We start from the raw sequence: 16,572 nt of genomic DNA on the forward strand, positions 1-16,572 counted from the left end.
TAGTTCACTGCTGCTGCTGATCCTTAGGATTTTATTCTTCCTTTCATTTTTTTTGTTGTTCTTTCATTCCATCATTTCATTCTTTATTGGTTGGTTTATCTTCCATTCGTTTGGGTGTGTTCTTCAAATTCCATCGCTATTTAATTCAGATTGGTTTGCTTGCTTTCTTATGAGAAAATTCCAAAACGGAAGTGTAATCGATTAATGAATTATCTTGTATTTTAACCACTGGAATCGACAACTATCAATGAACCAGCGTAACATATTTATTGAATGGACCTGCTCGAGTTTATAAACTTTATAAATTGCTTCAAAAATTGCTGCAGAAAACATTTTGGTGAGATTCTTTCTCTCTTTTTTTTTTTTTTTAGGGGTTTTCAGAGAGACTAATAAAAAATGAAAACGTTCACATTATATACAGAAAAAGCAATTCTTGTCAATCATCAGAACCACGAACACCACATTAATTATATGTGTTCACATGAGAGCATCAGTTCATTTGCTGGCATAGTTTTTCATTTCTCGCAGTCAAAATACAAGATAACGAAATACACTTCCATTCGATCTTTGACTACGGATCGATTTTTTAATTTTTCAGGGTCATTTCCTTTACAACGAAGAAAATTAACTTTTATTAATTATGAATACACCTCATAACAAACACGTGTGGAGCAAAACATTAAAAAAATCTAAGCATCGAATAAGATCATACATAGTGATTCCAACGATCTTAAAATGCTGGAAGATAAAATTCAGCAAACATTTTCCAAGCACTGACATAAAAACGCAGATAGGTGGGTATTAAGCCAAAAACATCATTACACTTTAAATCAAATAAAAAAAACATTTCTTTCTCTAGAATGTCATATTTTAGAAAAAAATATCAACAATAAATATATGATATCTATATTTTCAATCTGATTCATGCTATCATCATCCAAAAGCAAACAATGTTCATATCCTCATGTTCTATTGAACAGAAATGTCTTAAACCTACATAAGTAGAGCTTTATAGAGGTTGTAAAAACAACTAGGATCCTTCGCAATTCTAACAGAACAGTTACGCAACTGCGACGACCTTTATACACAAGTGGAGGTGAGGTGAGGATGATTTTTATTAATTTCGAACAGATAAAACGAAAGTAAAGCGGTCAAGGATTTGTTGCAATTACGTCGCCATCCTGTTTATTCATTTCACAACACAATAACTACCTAAGAACATTACACGATTGTATAAACAAACAGTTGATTTTACATCAACAATAATTGTTGGATTTTATTTTGCTTTTCATAAATCAAAATTCATCCAAAAATCCAATACTTAAAAAAAAACAAAAAAAACATCTAGACTGCAACTACTCGTTATTGCCGAATCAATCGATTATATTCTCAACTTCAGCAATGTTAGAAATTATCATTATTAATTCGGAAGTGTAAACTCACCTGTAAAAAAATGAACACATGGCATATCGATTCTGTCAGTACTTTTCTTACCGCGATTAGAACATTTTGTCGGTGGCATATTCCGGAGTTCAGCTTCCTTTTTTCTCCAGTCCCGAACAAGTTTTTCATTAACACTAAATTGTCTCCCGGCTTCAGAATTATTGGTTTTCAGAGCCAGCATCACAACTTGTAGTTTAAATTTTGAAGTATATTTCATTCGTTTAAAACCCATTTTTATTCAGATTTGTTTCCGTTTTCGAAGTAGCGCAAATATTTCCCTAACCTGAGTTAATTGATTTCAGTTTGTTGAAAGTTCTATTTAGAAAAAAAGCTAACGATTTTTCATCCGTGCAAGGAGAAATCACTTCCTCCTTTCACTGCATCTTTCCGAATGATTTCTAACTTAAAAAAAAAACAATAACAAAAAAAAAAACACGAAGCTTGTTTTAACCGGAAGTTCGGATTGCGTCTTACATTCCTAAGTCTTTTATAATGTTTGAAAATATCGAAAAGAATGAGAAGATGAATGGTTATTATAAAAATGGCTGCGAAGTTCTCATAAACTATTTATCGATCACTTTCTGTCTATTACAATTGGTGTTTGAGATTAAGAGGAAATGTTTATTCATTGGATGAACAATGCCTAATATGAAATGGAAATTTGAATCTTGTAAGTCGATTGTTTAGAAGGGAATTTCGAGTTTTAATCTCTATTTCATGCAATACAATCAATTCTGAACATTATACATACAAACATATATATATATATATATATATATATATACAACAAGAGAGAGAGAGAGAGAGAGAGCGAAATGATCCCTCCCTTCCAATATACTGATAATAAATTTTCCTTTATTTCTACTCGAAGCTTGCAAAGAAATACATTTTCTCATTAAATAGTGTCTGCATTCCTTTTTTATTTGGGTTCCTTAGCCCGTATTTCCCCCTGTACCAGTTCACTATTCCGATCACATCTCCACCCCTATACACACAATAAGAAAAAAGAAGTCCAATACAATACAATTTATTGCATAGGATTGACAACCTTATATTAATTTAACATTAATGTCCTTTAAAAAAAAAATCAACATTAAGGAAAATAAACAGCAAAAAAGGTGTGAATAATGCTGAAGAATAAAAAAAAATCCACACTGGGAAAGAGAGATAGAAAGAGGGAAAGAGAAAGAGAGAGAGTTGTGAGGTTTTCAGCAAACCCAGGATCCGAACTAGATTCCCGATGGAAATAGCTGCACAATGTTATTAACACTTGGAAGGGGATAGTCGTAATATCTTTTTCTCATTTCACATAAAACAATTTTTCTAATCTCACCTCTACAGGACTACATTTCTCTGAAATTCAATTGCATTCTCTTTACCTATTTTATCGAATCTCCATTTAGAAATACTAAAAACTGTTCATTGTTCTCCAATAAGAAATGTATAATTTGAAAACAGAACCTCCTCAATTAAAAACCAATTAATAAAAGTATCTTCCACCTTATATAGAACATTTAATAACGTGTTAACTCAGCTCCACATTACTTAGTTTTGTAGGAGCAGGTAAGTGCCTACATCCCATTCTTTTGTTGAGGGTGAGTGTGGATATTGAAATCTTTCTACTTTGCGATATTCTGTATATTTTATTGTAATGTCTTCGTCAAAGAAGAACTGGGCCCAGAACACTTTTCAGAGCCTCAATAACTGCTTTCAGGAATTTTATCCTCAGATCGGGGTCCTGGTGAATATTCTCGCAATAGAATGGGCTCCGCTCACTCAAGGTGGGAGTTAAACCGTACAAGAGATTAAGTTTTCCACCCAAGAACAGGAACGGTCCTTCCAATGAACTTTCACTCAGTTTCTCTCTAACTTCATTCACAACACATTGAAACTGTCAGAAAACCTTTGCCGAAGGTATTGTGTAGAGGAACCTGAAACAACGCAGCCACGAAGCGATGCTTCCATTTGCACAGCTATACTCACGCCCACTATATGCTTTGATTGTGCGTCTGCATCGATCAAGAGCTAGACAACTGTTATTAATCATTCCAGTCCAGTAGATGAGTTAATGATTTTGTTTGGGCGGTATTAAAGAATTAAGTACTCAGAATGAAAGCTGCATCGGAAATGTATGCTCCTAACGCAAAGTTCCTAAGTCACCCTTTCAGTTCGTTTCTAAGTTTTCTGGGAAAAGACATAACGAATTTCTCCCACCCTCTTTAAGCAAAGTCTATGCAAAGATGAACAGTTATAAATCCGTATTTTGCGCGAACTAACCTGAAGTTTGTTTATAAATCCATATTATTGGAGAAAAAAGAAAACCGGAGGCAATTGTTTACTATTAACGGGCTTGTTTACATTTGAACATGCGTTGCCAAAATCATTAAGACGGGATTTTATGATCCAAAGTAGTCACCATTCTACATTTACTTTCAAGGAAATGTACTTAGGAATACAGTATCCAATGAGTTCTTCCTTTATTTAAGACCGTGCCGTGTTCATTTGAAGGAAATAAGGATATCTTTAGCAGGTTGGGGCCCTGCATCGGGTTGCGTCATTCCTTGAAGTAAGACATACTGCTATAACTTCTGTGACGTCATGATAACTCGAATCTTAATCTGACCAATCAGAATGAGGTAGAAGGTTCGAAAAATTAAGCATCATTATAGAGATGGTGTTGGCGACACAGTGCTGAGTGAGAGAAGAAAACAGCACGAATTGGATAACTATGAACAAACGAAACAAAGCAGAAAGGAAGAAACAATATAGATGGACTACGAATTATGCTCATGAACTGAAGAAAAAAAAAACATAAAGCAGGTTTCATAGATAGTTTCTTTACCAAGGTAAATCGTTGGGAGATCATAAGGACTTTCCTTACGGTTGTTCCAGAAATGCCTGCTGCACACCCGATGGTCACGACTTATGTGCTTTACTTCTTCGTAATTATTTGGGTCATAGCCAGCTCGTCGCATCCACTCATTTCTTAAATGGATATTTTTCCATGGCAGACGGTAGAAGCTAATCGGTCCACCTTTCTTCTGAAGGGACCGACAGCCTTTCACTATACATTTGGTTGGCATTTGTAGCAAACCGCAGAATAAAACCAGTTATGCAAATCAGTGAACCTACATGAATTTTTCTAAATTTCGAGATGACATCTGCAACAGCAAAAGGAAAAATACCCTAAAGATATGTCGTGTAAACCACCAATCTACCTGCTTCTGATTGGTTGGTTGATAGAACTATTTAAACAGCATAGAAACTCACTAACACCCGCATCTTTTCAAAATTCCACCTTAATTTAGAATATATTAAGAATAGCAATCACAAAAAATAATTCTTAAAATAGAGCGTATATTTTAATCTACAAGTAGAATTGATAAATTTCCGTTTGTCGCGATTAAATTTATAATGTTCAAATCACAAATTCTTACAGAGAGAAACAATGGAAGATATAACAAGTACTTAATGTAATTCTTTTCTTAAGATCACAGAAGGATTGATACATTATTCAGTCGTTAATACACACTAAACACCTTACGTAATAATTATGTAATTAAACTGACTGAAACAGATATACCTCACTGAAACTATATTTTTAGGATTGATAAAATTAATAACAAAAGTGCCGATGTTCATGCAAAATAATAATAAAAAAAACAATTTTTACAATCACTTCAGTAATCCACTTTTTCAATGCGGTCGTCGTCGGCATTAAATCATATCCAAGTAGTTAATCTGTAGCGAGTGATTAGGCCTCTTTATCCTGATGGCTAGGAAGGGTGCCGATGCCCGAGTACCTGTTCAGGTATAGAAGGGCAATTATCGCAGAGGATTGGTCGTCGGTGGGTGGGTGGGAGTCACTGTTTGCGTCTTCGACGTCTGATCTCTACCTCTTGATGCCTGTTATTTTCCATCTGGTTCGTTCCCTCGACGATGACATGCTGCCACTTGGGCGGTCCTTGGCGATTCTCTCCCAGGTATTTGGGTCAATGGAGCAGCGGAGGAGAGTAGCTTTAAGCTGGTTTCGGAAATGGTCTGGTGCTTGAGGCCAACTCCACAAAGAGGAATTGGCGGGTGAGGGGAATTTGAGGTATACGTATGAAGCGGAGGAGCAAATGTTTTTGTTTTGAAACGTATTGCATCATAGACTCTATAAAAGTCAGAACTACAATTTTAACTTCGGGCTCATATTTTTAAAAATTAACTCTAAGGACACCAAACCTATACAGAATACAAATATATGAGACCAAAACCTACAAATTACTTAATGGTATATATACAACAAAGATATATTCTCTCAGTCACCCACGTTTATAATTGTAGAAGATATCACTCAAATCCTGCCATTTCTAAACATCAGCTCCAACCACTTAGTTGTTTCCAAACAATTAAATGAAAAGAAGCACATACCAGTTCCACTGCTTCCCTTACCAGCAAAATCAAATAAAAATATCCATCATACTCAATATCATAGATACACAGAAACAAAAATATCAGTAATTGTATGTAATGCCTCGAAGATATTTATAGTACAAATAGTAGACAGTCAAGAAAGCAAAATGCTGTGCAAACATTACTCAGAAGTTCTCTGCAGTCAAAGACCAGTAGATGTTCAACATTAACATCAACTGCATTCATCTCACCAGTCTATGAGCACCTGCAAACCTTATGACCACTACCTATTTGATTAGCCCTTAAAAAATTGTTCAACACTAATCCTGCAAGTAATACATTAGATTAATCACAGATTTATAAAAATAGCAACATCAATAGCCTTATTATTGCGGAAGAGCATGCTGAGATGCACATCATGAATGGCAATGCAAAGGAACAGCAACTGTCATGAGTCAATTGAGTTTACCTTGACTGTAGTTACTAGAACAGCTCGATTATGTCCATAAACCAATAAATGTCAGAGTGCACAGTATAGACCTCAACTAGAGGCAGTAGAATGCACTTAGTGGCTTCAAAACAAAGAATATTTGTTATACACCGTTCTTAAGAGCCACAGACTGGTCATATAGTCTGTTTGAAATAACAAGAAAATCCCCCCAAATCACACAATATTATCTTACAAAATACTCAATAAATAATGCTGTTCTGAGCCTTCAGTTTAAAGGAAAACAACAGGTAGGTCATGTTTGGAATAACTCTGGTCATAGATCTGTCTTGATCAGGACTGACTTCGAGTTAAACAACAACAGTTACAGATATAAATCAAGTCCTCAATCTAATCTGACATTTAGTCATTATTATATTGATTTCTAATATGGCTACAAAATCACTAATTTTATGAGAGAATATAGTTAATTGTTATAACACTGAAAAGATAAAGTGCAAAGTTGATACTGGGGCGATTTGAACCTAGAATATAAGGAAACATAGCTTACATAACTCAAAGCATTTTGTCATAGGCTCTATTGATGAAACCATCAACTGTCCTTTAATAATGATGTTTTCTTAACTCATGTACATTAAAAATGTATACTCTGTAGTTCTGGGTTAAAAGGAAAGCTTACTCCTTCAGCACAGTACTGCATACTAAATAATTTACTCCATCAATAATATATTCAAAAGATCAATATTGATTGTAAAGTGTGACACATATATGATATACGATGGCTGCCTTTGGGACCTAGTAAACATCTGAATATACAGAACAAAATGTCAAGTTGGTCGCACAGGTTGATTTTTGCATGAAATTATTGACCATTGGTTCAAACACAACCATAGTTATATTTTGTGACATGTAGAGCATGACTTTTAATACAGGTAGCATCATAGCAACTATTTGACAAGACATGTGATAACAAGCACTTCAAACATGACTGCACATCAGTGAAAAGCAAGGCATGCTCAGGCAGGCCATCCACAAACTGAAATGAGGAGCTGATTCAGAAGGTCTGGCAAATAGTCTGAAAGACCATTGTGTAACAAGCCAGGAAATTGCTCACAAAGTGAGGAACAAGCACAAGTTCGAGGCATTCCATTTTAACAAGATTTGTACAAGCACACAGTGTCAGCGAAATTCATCCCCAAAATGCAGAAGCATGGAAATCATTCAGGACATGCTGGAGTGTGCAAACCATGAAAACCATCATCACTGGTGATGAGACATGGGTTTATGGCCTCTGCTCGATGTATATAGTCATCTTTTGTGAAAACGAAAATCTGATGAGAGGATACTACATGGCAGTATTCTAAGCGCAACAGCTGGGAAATGACATGGTCTGACAGTGTGAAAATTTTCATGTATGCACAGAAAATGTGGTGTTACCTCCCATCCAGATGATTTTGCCCACATGACATTAGTTTTGGCAGGAAAAAATAAAGTTGGATACTTTTGGAATACACTTCATATATATATATAAATATATATAGGCCTGCATTATCCACTGTGTAACTTTTTAATTATAAATTACTTGTTTATAAGACTGATCTGTATATTTTGAGTAGGGTTAAAGGATATGGCTGCTTTTTCAGACAGGTAGAGATCCCACCATTAATCTGTACTATGTCTCATGACAATAAATGAGATCAAGTAAATTATAATGAAAGAATCTATTCAGAATAGTTTGCAGCTAATTAATTGCTGCTGTCCTGTATGACAAAGGGTATCATATTCTACTCTTGTATAAATAATAATCTTCTATTGCAAGAGATGATTTTATATAGATCAATTAGATGACAATTTTGTTCAGGTTAGTTTTGATTCATTCAGAAGTGTAAAATAATGAAATGTGATGAAATGAGATAACATCTAAAATAGATTTAAGAGACACAATTTACATTCTATATAAGAAAGGTATAAAGGGAAAACAATTCATTTGTATAAAAAGAAGAAACAAACTTGTACTTATATAATTAAATCTGCACTTAGTAAGTATGTAGTTTTGAACAAATATTATAGATATGTCAGAGTTAAGATGCACTAAGCAAACTGTGTCAATAAGAATCGTTTCATTAATATTAATAATGCAATGGGGAAAACGTTAACCCTTTAGCATTCAGATTTCTCTGACAAATATAATGCTTATCTATGCATTGCCATACAGCTTTGAGATTTTAATGACATGATTATTTATGATTAGAATAATATTGTAGGTTACGTGTGAGACGACAGATCTGGCTAATTTGAAGATAAAGCAGGTAAATTATTTTAGCCAGATATGGCCAGTTTAAATACTAAAAGGTTAAACATACTTCCCACCAAACTCATAATGCTCCATGTATTTGGAAACATCATTTTTAATTCTACTGACAAAATCAACATAGGAAAAACATTAAAAGAATCACTACTATCACTGTAACACAATAGTGTAGTTTGTAGTCACCTTTATCAGTATGCTACAATTAAAGTCTTCATGTAACTATACCCTACGAAATATTCTCAAGTTCATTGAACACACTACTCTAACCAACTTTCAGAAGCTTTTCCTATACACACATCATCCACATATGTCATTAAATGTCTATGTGGTGAAATTTCTCTAAGGTAAAATTTATAGCCAAATTCACAACCCACTTATGATTCTATACTGGAACGGTTTTCTGGTGCCACTAATACTTTTGTAAAAGTCATGACCATTCCAACGCTACACACTCTTTGTTTTAGAGTGAATCGAAATTATATGTACATGTAAATGGACAGAGATTTAGGGACATATTACTTGAAGCCTCTGACGAAGTAGAAGGGGATAGAGCATCACAGGGGGTAGAAGACAGCTGGACGTTTCTAAGGGACAACCTGCTGAGAGCCACTGACCAGATCTGTGGCTGGTGCAAAGTCCCCTCTCGACCTAGAATAACGTGGTGGTGGAACAATATTGTAGACAGGGCTATTAGAGAAAAGAGACAGGCTTGGAAGGTCTGGAAAAATGGGGGTAGCAGGGAATTGTATCAGACTGCCAAAAGAGAAGCTAGGAGACAGGTTTATTTAGCCAGAGGGGAAGCAGATAAGAAAAAATTTGCCAATGTTCTGCGCCGTGAGGACCAAAGACTGGAGGTGTTTCGTGTTGCAAGACAGTGTTTGAGAGAGAATCGTGATGTGGTAGGAGAGAAGTGTGTTCGCATGGAAGATGGTTCACTTGCGCTAAATGAGGATGCGAAGAGAGAGGTTTGGAGATGCCACTATGAAAGGTTGCTGAATGAAGAAAATGAATGGGATAAAGAGAGTCTGCCGAATGTTGACCCAACAGAGGGACCAGCTATCCGAGTTGATAGTTCTGTGGTAGCTAAGGCAATTAGAAGCATGAAGACAGGGAAAGCCCCAGGCCCATCAGGAATCACTGCAGAGATGCTCAAAATGTCTGGTAGTGTCGGCTATAGCCTAGTCACCCATATAGTTAATCAGGTGATACACAAAGGGGTCATACCCAATGACTGGTGTAGCAGTATAATAGTCAACTGCTACAAAGGTAAAGGTGATGCCCTAGATACAAATAACTACAGAGGTATCAAGCTGTTGGACCAGGTGATGAAGGTTACGGAGAGGGTCATAGCCCAACTAATTAGAGAGAGAGTTAGTTTAGATGAGATGCAGTTTGGGTTTGTGCCAGGGAAAAGTACTACTGATGCTATATTCCTGGTAAGGCAGCTGCAGGAGAAATACCTAGCCAAAGATAAGCCCCTGTACCTGGCTTTTGTTGACATGGAGAAAGCCTTCGACAGGGTCCCCCGATCCCTTATCTGGTGGGCAATGAGAAAACTAGGGATAGATGAATGGTTAGTGAGAGCTGTGCGGGCCATGTATAGGGACGCCGCTAGTAGGGTGAGGGTTGGAAATGAGTACAGTGAAGAATTCCGGGTAGAGGTAGGGGTCCACCAAGGCTCAGTACTCAGCCCCCTCCTATTTATCATAGTCCTCCAGGCAATAACGGAGGAATTCAAGACAGGATGCCCTTGGGAGCTCCTCTATGCTGAGTCGCTATCAGAACTGGAGGAGAAGTTTCAGGTGTGGAAACAAGGATTAGAATCGAAGGGCCTCAGAGTCAATCTAGCTAAAACCAAAGTCGTAATCAGTAGGAAGGTAGACAAATCACAAACACCTTCAGGTAGATGGCCCTGCTCGATCTGTAGAAAAAGGTGTAGGTAGAAACTCTATAAGATGCACCAAGTGTAAGCTATGGACACATAAGAGATGCAGCAATGTCAAAGGAAGGCTAACTAGGAAGATGGTTTTTGTATGTGGCAGATGCTCAGGAACAATAAACACTGAAAATGCTCTGAGACCAACTTCCGTCACTTTCCAGGGAGAAAAACTAGAAATAGTTGATAGTTTCCGTTACCTAGGTGACCAAGTCAGCAGCGGGGGTGGGTGTGCTGAAAGTGTAACTGCTAGAGTAAGAATAGCTTGGGCAAAGTTCAGAGAGCTCTTACCTCTGCTGGTGACAAAAGGCCTCTCGCACAGAGTGAAAGGCAGACTGTATGATGCGTGTGTACGAACAGCCATGCTACATGGCAGTGAAACATGGGCCGTGACTGCTGAGGATATGCGTAAGCTCGCTAGAAATGAAGCCAGTATGCTCCGATGGATGTGTAATGCCGGTACTCACACTCGGCAGAGTGTAAGTACCTTGAGAGAAAAGCTGGACCTAAGAAGCATCAGTTGTGGTGTGCAAGAGAGACGTTTGCGCTGGTATGGTCATGTGGCGAGAATGGATGAAGATAGTTGTGTGAAAAAGTGCCACACCCTAGCGGTTGAGGGAACCTGTGGAAGAGGCAGACCCAGGAAAACCTGGGACGAGGTGGTGAAGCACGACCTTCGAACTTTAGGTCTCACTGAGGAAATGACTAGAGACCGAGACCTCTGGAAGTGTGCTGTGCGCGAGAAGACCCGGCAGGACAAGTGAGTCCACAACCCGTGGCCTTCTACATGGGATGGAGCCAGCCTACGTATGCATACCTTCCCTTCTTGGGACACAAAACTCTACTTGTGAAGACGTGTTGAGGCAAGTGAGGATCAGAATCGAAATCGATCAATGGAAATTGCGGATGTGCTACCAGTGCCGGTGGCATGTCGAAACTCTGCTTGTGAAGACCCATTGAGGCAAGTGAGGATCAGAATCGAAATCGATCAATGGAAATTGCAGATGTGTTACCAGTGCCGGTGGCATGTAAGAGAACTTTCCGTTTCGCGACCGTTGCCAGCACCGCCCCGTTTCGTGTCCGTTGCCAGCCTCGCCTGGCCCTCGTGCCGGTGGCACATAAAAAGCACCATCCGTTCGTGGCCGTTTGCCAGCTCTGTCTGGCACCAGTGCGGGTGGCACGTAAAAAGCACCCACTACACTCACGGAGTGGTTGGCGTTACGAAGGGCATCCAGCCGTAGAAACACTGCCAGATTTGACTGGGCCTGATGAAGCCTTCTGGCTTCACAGACCCCAGTAGAACCGTCCAACCCATGCTAGCATGGAAAACGGACGCTAAATGATGATGATGATGATGTAAAGTGCACATAAAACTGAGTGGTTCGCTATGCAGTTAAATGGAACAAGGGAGGTAAGTACGGATTTTAGTAAAATCCAGAAAAGGCTAATTTTAGGAATAACTAAAGAAAGTGGTAATAGCGAGATATTTTTTTATGCCAACGAAAATCATCGATGTGTTTTTTGTTTATTTATATAATTTTACACAGATATAAAGCTTCAGATTTAATAACGTTCAATAGTAGTCATTTGGCATTGCAAGCTTAGTTTCAAAGATTCCATGCCAGAAACACCTTCAACCAAGAACATATACTTTCAACTATTCAATGGCACTGATCTGTACAAAAAACATTTGGATGCAATTACCAATCTTCTGTGGGTTGTTTTTTTTTTTTGTGTTTAAGAAATCCCACCACTAACAAAGAATTTTGAAAGCTCGTTTAACGACTTTTTCAGTAAAACAAGCAAAACCCACAGGGACGTTGGAGAAAAACAATAAAACGTAGAATGTCAAATACAAACGTACTGATCGGGAAAGTAAAAACAAAAGGTCGATATTTCTAAGCAATCATCAGAACCTTAATTCACCAGCTTGTTCTCAAAATCTCTCTCGGAACAACTACTTTACTACAGTAGATCTAAATTTGTCGAATACAATCCCTAGCATCATACAGTAAAAAGGAAACAACTATAACAATACTAACATCAAGCAATTAATTTTAAAATATATTTTCTCAAGTGTAGATGTTAACTCCATACAAGATTGAAAATCTCCATTAAGATTTTTGGGAAGATACTAAGAAGCGCAAGTTTATTGGCCAACCTACTAGAAATGTGAATAATCATCTCGTTTTTCACTCAAAATTTGCGTTTAATCTCGGGAATATTCCCTTTATTTTTTCAATCTCATTTAGAATATTGTTGTTTAGCCTCTGTAGTCATACATGATATAATAAAGCTGATTGGGATGTTTAACTTTTATTTTTAATTCTCAATGCAACCCAAGAAGAGACTAACATTAATATATTATGATAAAACGAAATTCAGTAGCAGTGGAATATAAAGAACGAATATAGAACAATATAGTGAACAGCAAATAAACCTAATATATTCTTAAATTTCCCAGCTTACGCAAATCTGTAGGGCATGATCGGTAAAATTTTACTATAGAATAATTCTTACCAATTCTGGCACATAGTGAAAGAAGGGGGAAAAACAACAACCAATATACAAATAGATACATATACACTCATGCATATATGTGTACATAGAAGTTATGAAGTGAGAAGCAGAACTTATCAGTACCGTATTTCGGTATGTATAAACAGCATTTCTGCATAGCACTCAGCCATTCTTTCGCTTGCTTGTTATCATCAGCTGTATTTACTTTCGGCAGTTTCTCGAGCTTATCTTTCTGCTTTCGCCATTCTCTGACCGATTTCTCATCGACAGTGAATTGTCGACCAGCAGCTCGGTTCCCATGTATTTCGGCATAAGCTATCACTTTTAACTTCTGTTTAGCAGAGAACGATTTTCGCGCACGACCCATGATAAACACTAAAGTCTGCCTTTGTTGCTTACACAGTTATCCAAACAGTTTGCAGCGCCACCTTATGATGCTAAATGAATTAACGATAACTCTCGACTTCAGTTCACTTTTCCCCCCTAATGTAGCTGAACTTGCAATTATAACTTGATACATTTTTTTTTACGAACTCGAATGATATAAAATGTTCCTTTACATGGAAAGTACTTTCGAGGCCAATACTTAAATTTTGCCTTAAGTAGGTAAATTTTTTTGCACACAATCATGAAAACGAAAATTATTTCAACCAAATGTAAAATTCGTAAGGAAGTTGATTTACCGAAAATGTAAGAATTGTTCGTGCAACAGCGTGATGTTTTGGAAGGCAATTCAGTGAGAAAATAATAAGAGTTAGTTTCTCAATAAAATATAAAACATGAGAATTTCTTGAATATGTATGAGAAGTTGGGAATAATTGTCTCTATTCAACATTGTGTTCATTTCAAATGAGGCGTAAAACTCAGCTGAGAAAAGTTCTAAGGTTAAACCGAACAGAATAAACTTTTAAATATCTCATGTTATCCTCGTTATTACAAGCCTTTAATTCTTAATTTGGGGACATCTTGTGATTTATTTTCTAATGATGTAAGAGGAAATAATATCTATTTGGGACATGTTTATCAAGAAGCGATCAATAAGATAAGCCTTTAATTTAGAGACAGAAATACATATACAAACATTAAGAGTCCGGGATAAGAACAAGAAATGACAGGAGGAAAAAAATATCCGTGATGCAAAAAGCATCAGAAAATTTTTGCCAATGTATCAACTACGTGTTTAGGATGGGATCCCTTCAAAAGAGTGACATAACATGTTTTTAAGTTAATATTACATCCCGCAATTTCTTTTTGCTTTTATGTTTGTGTCAATCTTTACTTTTCAGTTCAAGAGCTTGTATTACTTTCTCCCTGCAAGCGGTGCATGATTATGTGCTTTTTTCTCTCGGATATCCAACCACCAAGTGCGTTAAAAAGTGGAACTCCACGAAGAGTTACAGAACCATTACAGCTTTTGTACTCGCACCTGAAGTAATGATTCTGGTCCCGAGATCGTTGGTGTCGGTAGGTGTGTTCCCTAAAGGATAGTTTGCCCTTACCTTTCTAGGATTTGACAAATTTGTATTCATCCATTATAGGCAAGACGATAATAAAAAACAAAACTTCGCTATTAACAAAAAAAAATAAACGGCCAAATCCTCCAGAGTCAACTAAAAACACTCTAACCCTTTATTTTAACGGTTACAGTTAAGTCAATAATTGTCAGCCGAATATCATTACAGGATTATGAAGTCAATTACCAATGAAAAAGTTCCAAGTTTGAACCCTTTCCGAACAGTTTTGTCACTTTTTCAATCCCTAAACTATTTCCTTCTGAACATCATGTATGATGAAAAGTACTGGTGCATCAAATTCTATCGCACATATTAGAGGTTTAAATTAAACATAATAGTTAACATATCTAAATTCGAAGCTGAGCTATGAATAAGATTATAGTTTTTCGGACTATTATCCTCATCTTAAGAAATTAAATATTTTAAAAATCTTAATGCAGGAGAGTTATTATATTTAAAATTCTCTGACAGAAAGGGGTGTATAGATGCTTAAAAGACAAAACGAGGGGAAATATCTGAGGTATGCATCAGTTTACTCTTTATCTCTATAAGACCGATATGAAAGGTAAACAATAAATTAGTTGACAGTCTCTCGGCGGTAAAGCCTCCAGCATGACATCGGTGTTATAGAGTTAAACTATAAACTAACCGAAACGTTCCATTGATCAATTACATTGCTATCATTAGAACACAACACATCTCTCGTTGAAATCAGTGTTGTTATTTGGGAACAATTACCTTCAACATCAACTCATACCGATAAATATGTATGTACTGAGTGCTTTCTCAATGTTTTAAACTCATAACGCATACATATATATGTGTGTGAATGTGCATTATAGTATGAGGTTAATCGCTGTTTACTGATGTTAGCTTATTAATATTTTATATTTGTAAACAAATGAAAGCGATCATACACAGTATAACTCTCATTTATTTCCACCACGTTTGAAATATAAACACTCTCTCCCCCACTCAAACTCGTGTGACGTCACGATAACTTAGCTTCATCGACCAATGAAATTGAGGTAGAAATTTCAGGACGCCGACGACATATACACAACATTCGTTTTTGTATGTGTGTTAAGCTACTTAGTCGTTTTCATTATCACAAAATAGATAGAGGAAAAGAGAAGAGAAACGAGAGGGGTAAAGAGTGAAAATTATATTAAAAAGAGGAAAAAAAACCAAGTTTTAATAGATAGTTTCTTTACCCAAATAAAACGTCGGTAGATCATAAGGACTTTCCTTGCGGTTGTTCCAAAAGTGCCTGCTGCATACTCGATGGTCACGACTAATGTGCTTCACTTCATCGTAATTATTCGGATCATAACCAGCGCGTCGTATCCACTCATTTCTTAAACGGACATTTTTCCATGGTAGTCGGTAGAAGCTAATCGGCCCGCCTTTCTTCTGAATGGAGCGACAGCCTTTCACTATACAGTTAGCCGGCATTGTGGCGAACAATAAAGAAAAGAACTAGCGAGCCTCAGAATTGAAAATGAAGGCCAATTTGGCGATCTAGCACGGATTATTGTCACGTATCAGACGCTATCAAATACTAGCAAAAAACATATAATAAAGACACAATCTCATGTAGACCACCGCCTTCTACCGTCTACCCGCTTCTCATTGGTCTGTTGATAAAAGCTATTTGAATGGTTTAAAAACTCGATAACTCTCGTACTTTCACATTGATGTTTTGCTGTCACGTTGTTTTATTCTAAAATTACTATTTGGAATAATTAATCCTAATCCAACTAATAGTTGGTATTACCAAAATGTTTTAGTACAATAAACGTCTGCATAAATTTTAACTGTTCAATCTAATGGACGGCACTTTTGTCTGAACACAATCTTAAAGGGAGTGGAATAAAATAAGAAACATTAAGCTTTATTTTTTTTTTACTGTTTTATTTGGATGCCCTTCCTATTGCCAATCTCTCAACAGTGAATAAGAAAGGAACAATAATAGTAAAATTTAAATAATTTCGTCAAAACT

At 36.7% G+C, this 16,572-nt stretch overlaps 1 protein-coding gene across 4 annotated transcripts; it reads right to left on the reverse strand.

Moving 5' to 3' along the window:
* Positions 1-303: 303 nt before the first annotated feature.
* Positions 304-16,330, reverse strand: LOC118762599. 4 transcript variants are annotated; one of them, XM_036501417.1, is made up of 2 exons: positions 15,785-16,330; positions 304-607 (listed from the first exon to the last, which is right to left on the reverse strand). In XM_036501417.1, the coding sequence occupies exons 1-2, from the start codon at positions 16,023-16,025 to the stop codon at positions 516-518; spliced, it is 333 nt and encodes a 110-aa protein (XP_036357310.1). In that variant the 5' UTR covers positions 16,026-16,330; the 3' UTR covers positions 304-515. The 4 variants fall into 4 exon arrangements, 3 of the variants coding, with proteins under 3 accessions (XP_036357310.1, XP_036357309.1, XP_036357311.1); XM_036501416.1 differs by lacking the exon at positions 15,785-16,330 and adding an exon at positions 13,180-13,597; XM_036501418.1 differs by lacking the exon at positions 15,785-16,330 and adding an exon at positions 4,286-5,059.
* Between the last annotated feature and the right edge of the window lie 242 nt (positions 16,331-16,572).

The sequence above is a fragment of the Octopus sinensis genome, linkage group LG3, assembly GCF_006345805.1.
Source record: "Octopus sinensis linkage group LG3, ASM634580v1, whole genome shotgun sequence".
NCBI classification, from domain to species: Eukaryota; Metazoa; Mollusca; class Cephalopoda; order Octopoda; family Octopodidae; genus Octopus; species Octopus sinensis.

Coding starts and splice junctions, on each gene's coding strand:
- LOC118762599 (XM_036501416.1), bottom strand. CDS start 13,423: ATGGGTCGTGCGCGAAAATCGTTCTCTGCTAAACAGAAGTTAAAAGTG. Junction 608..13,179: donor TTTATACATACCGAAATACG/GTACTGATAAGT, acceptor TTCGTTGTAAAG/GAAATGACCCTGAAAAATTA.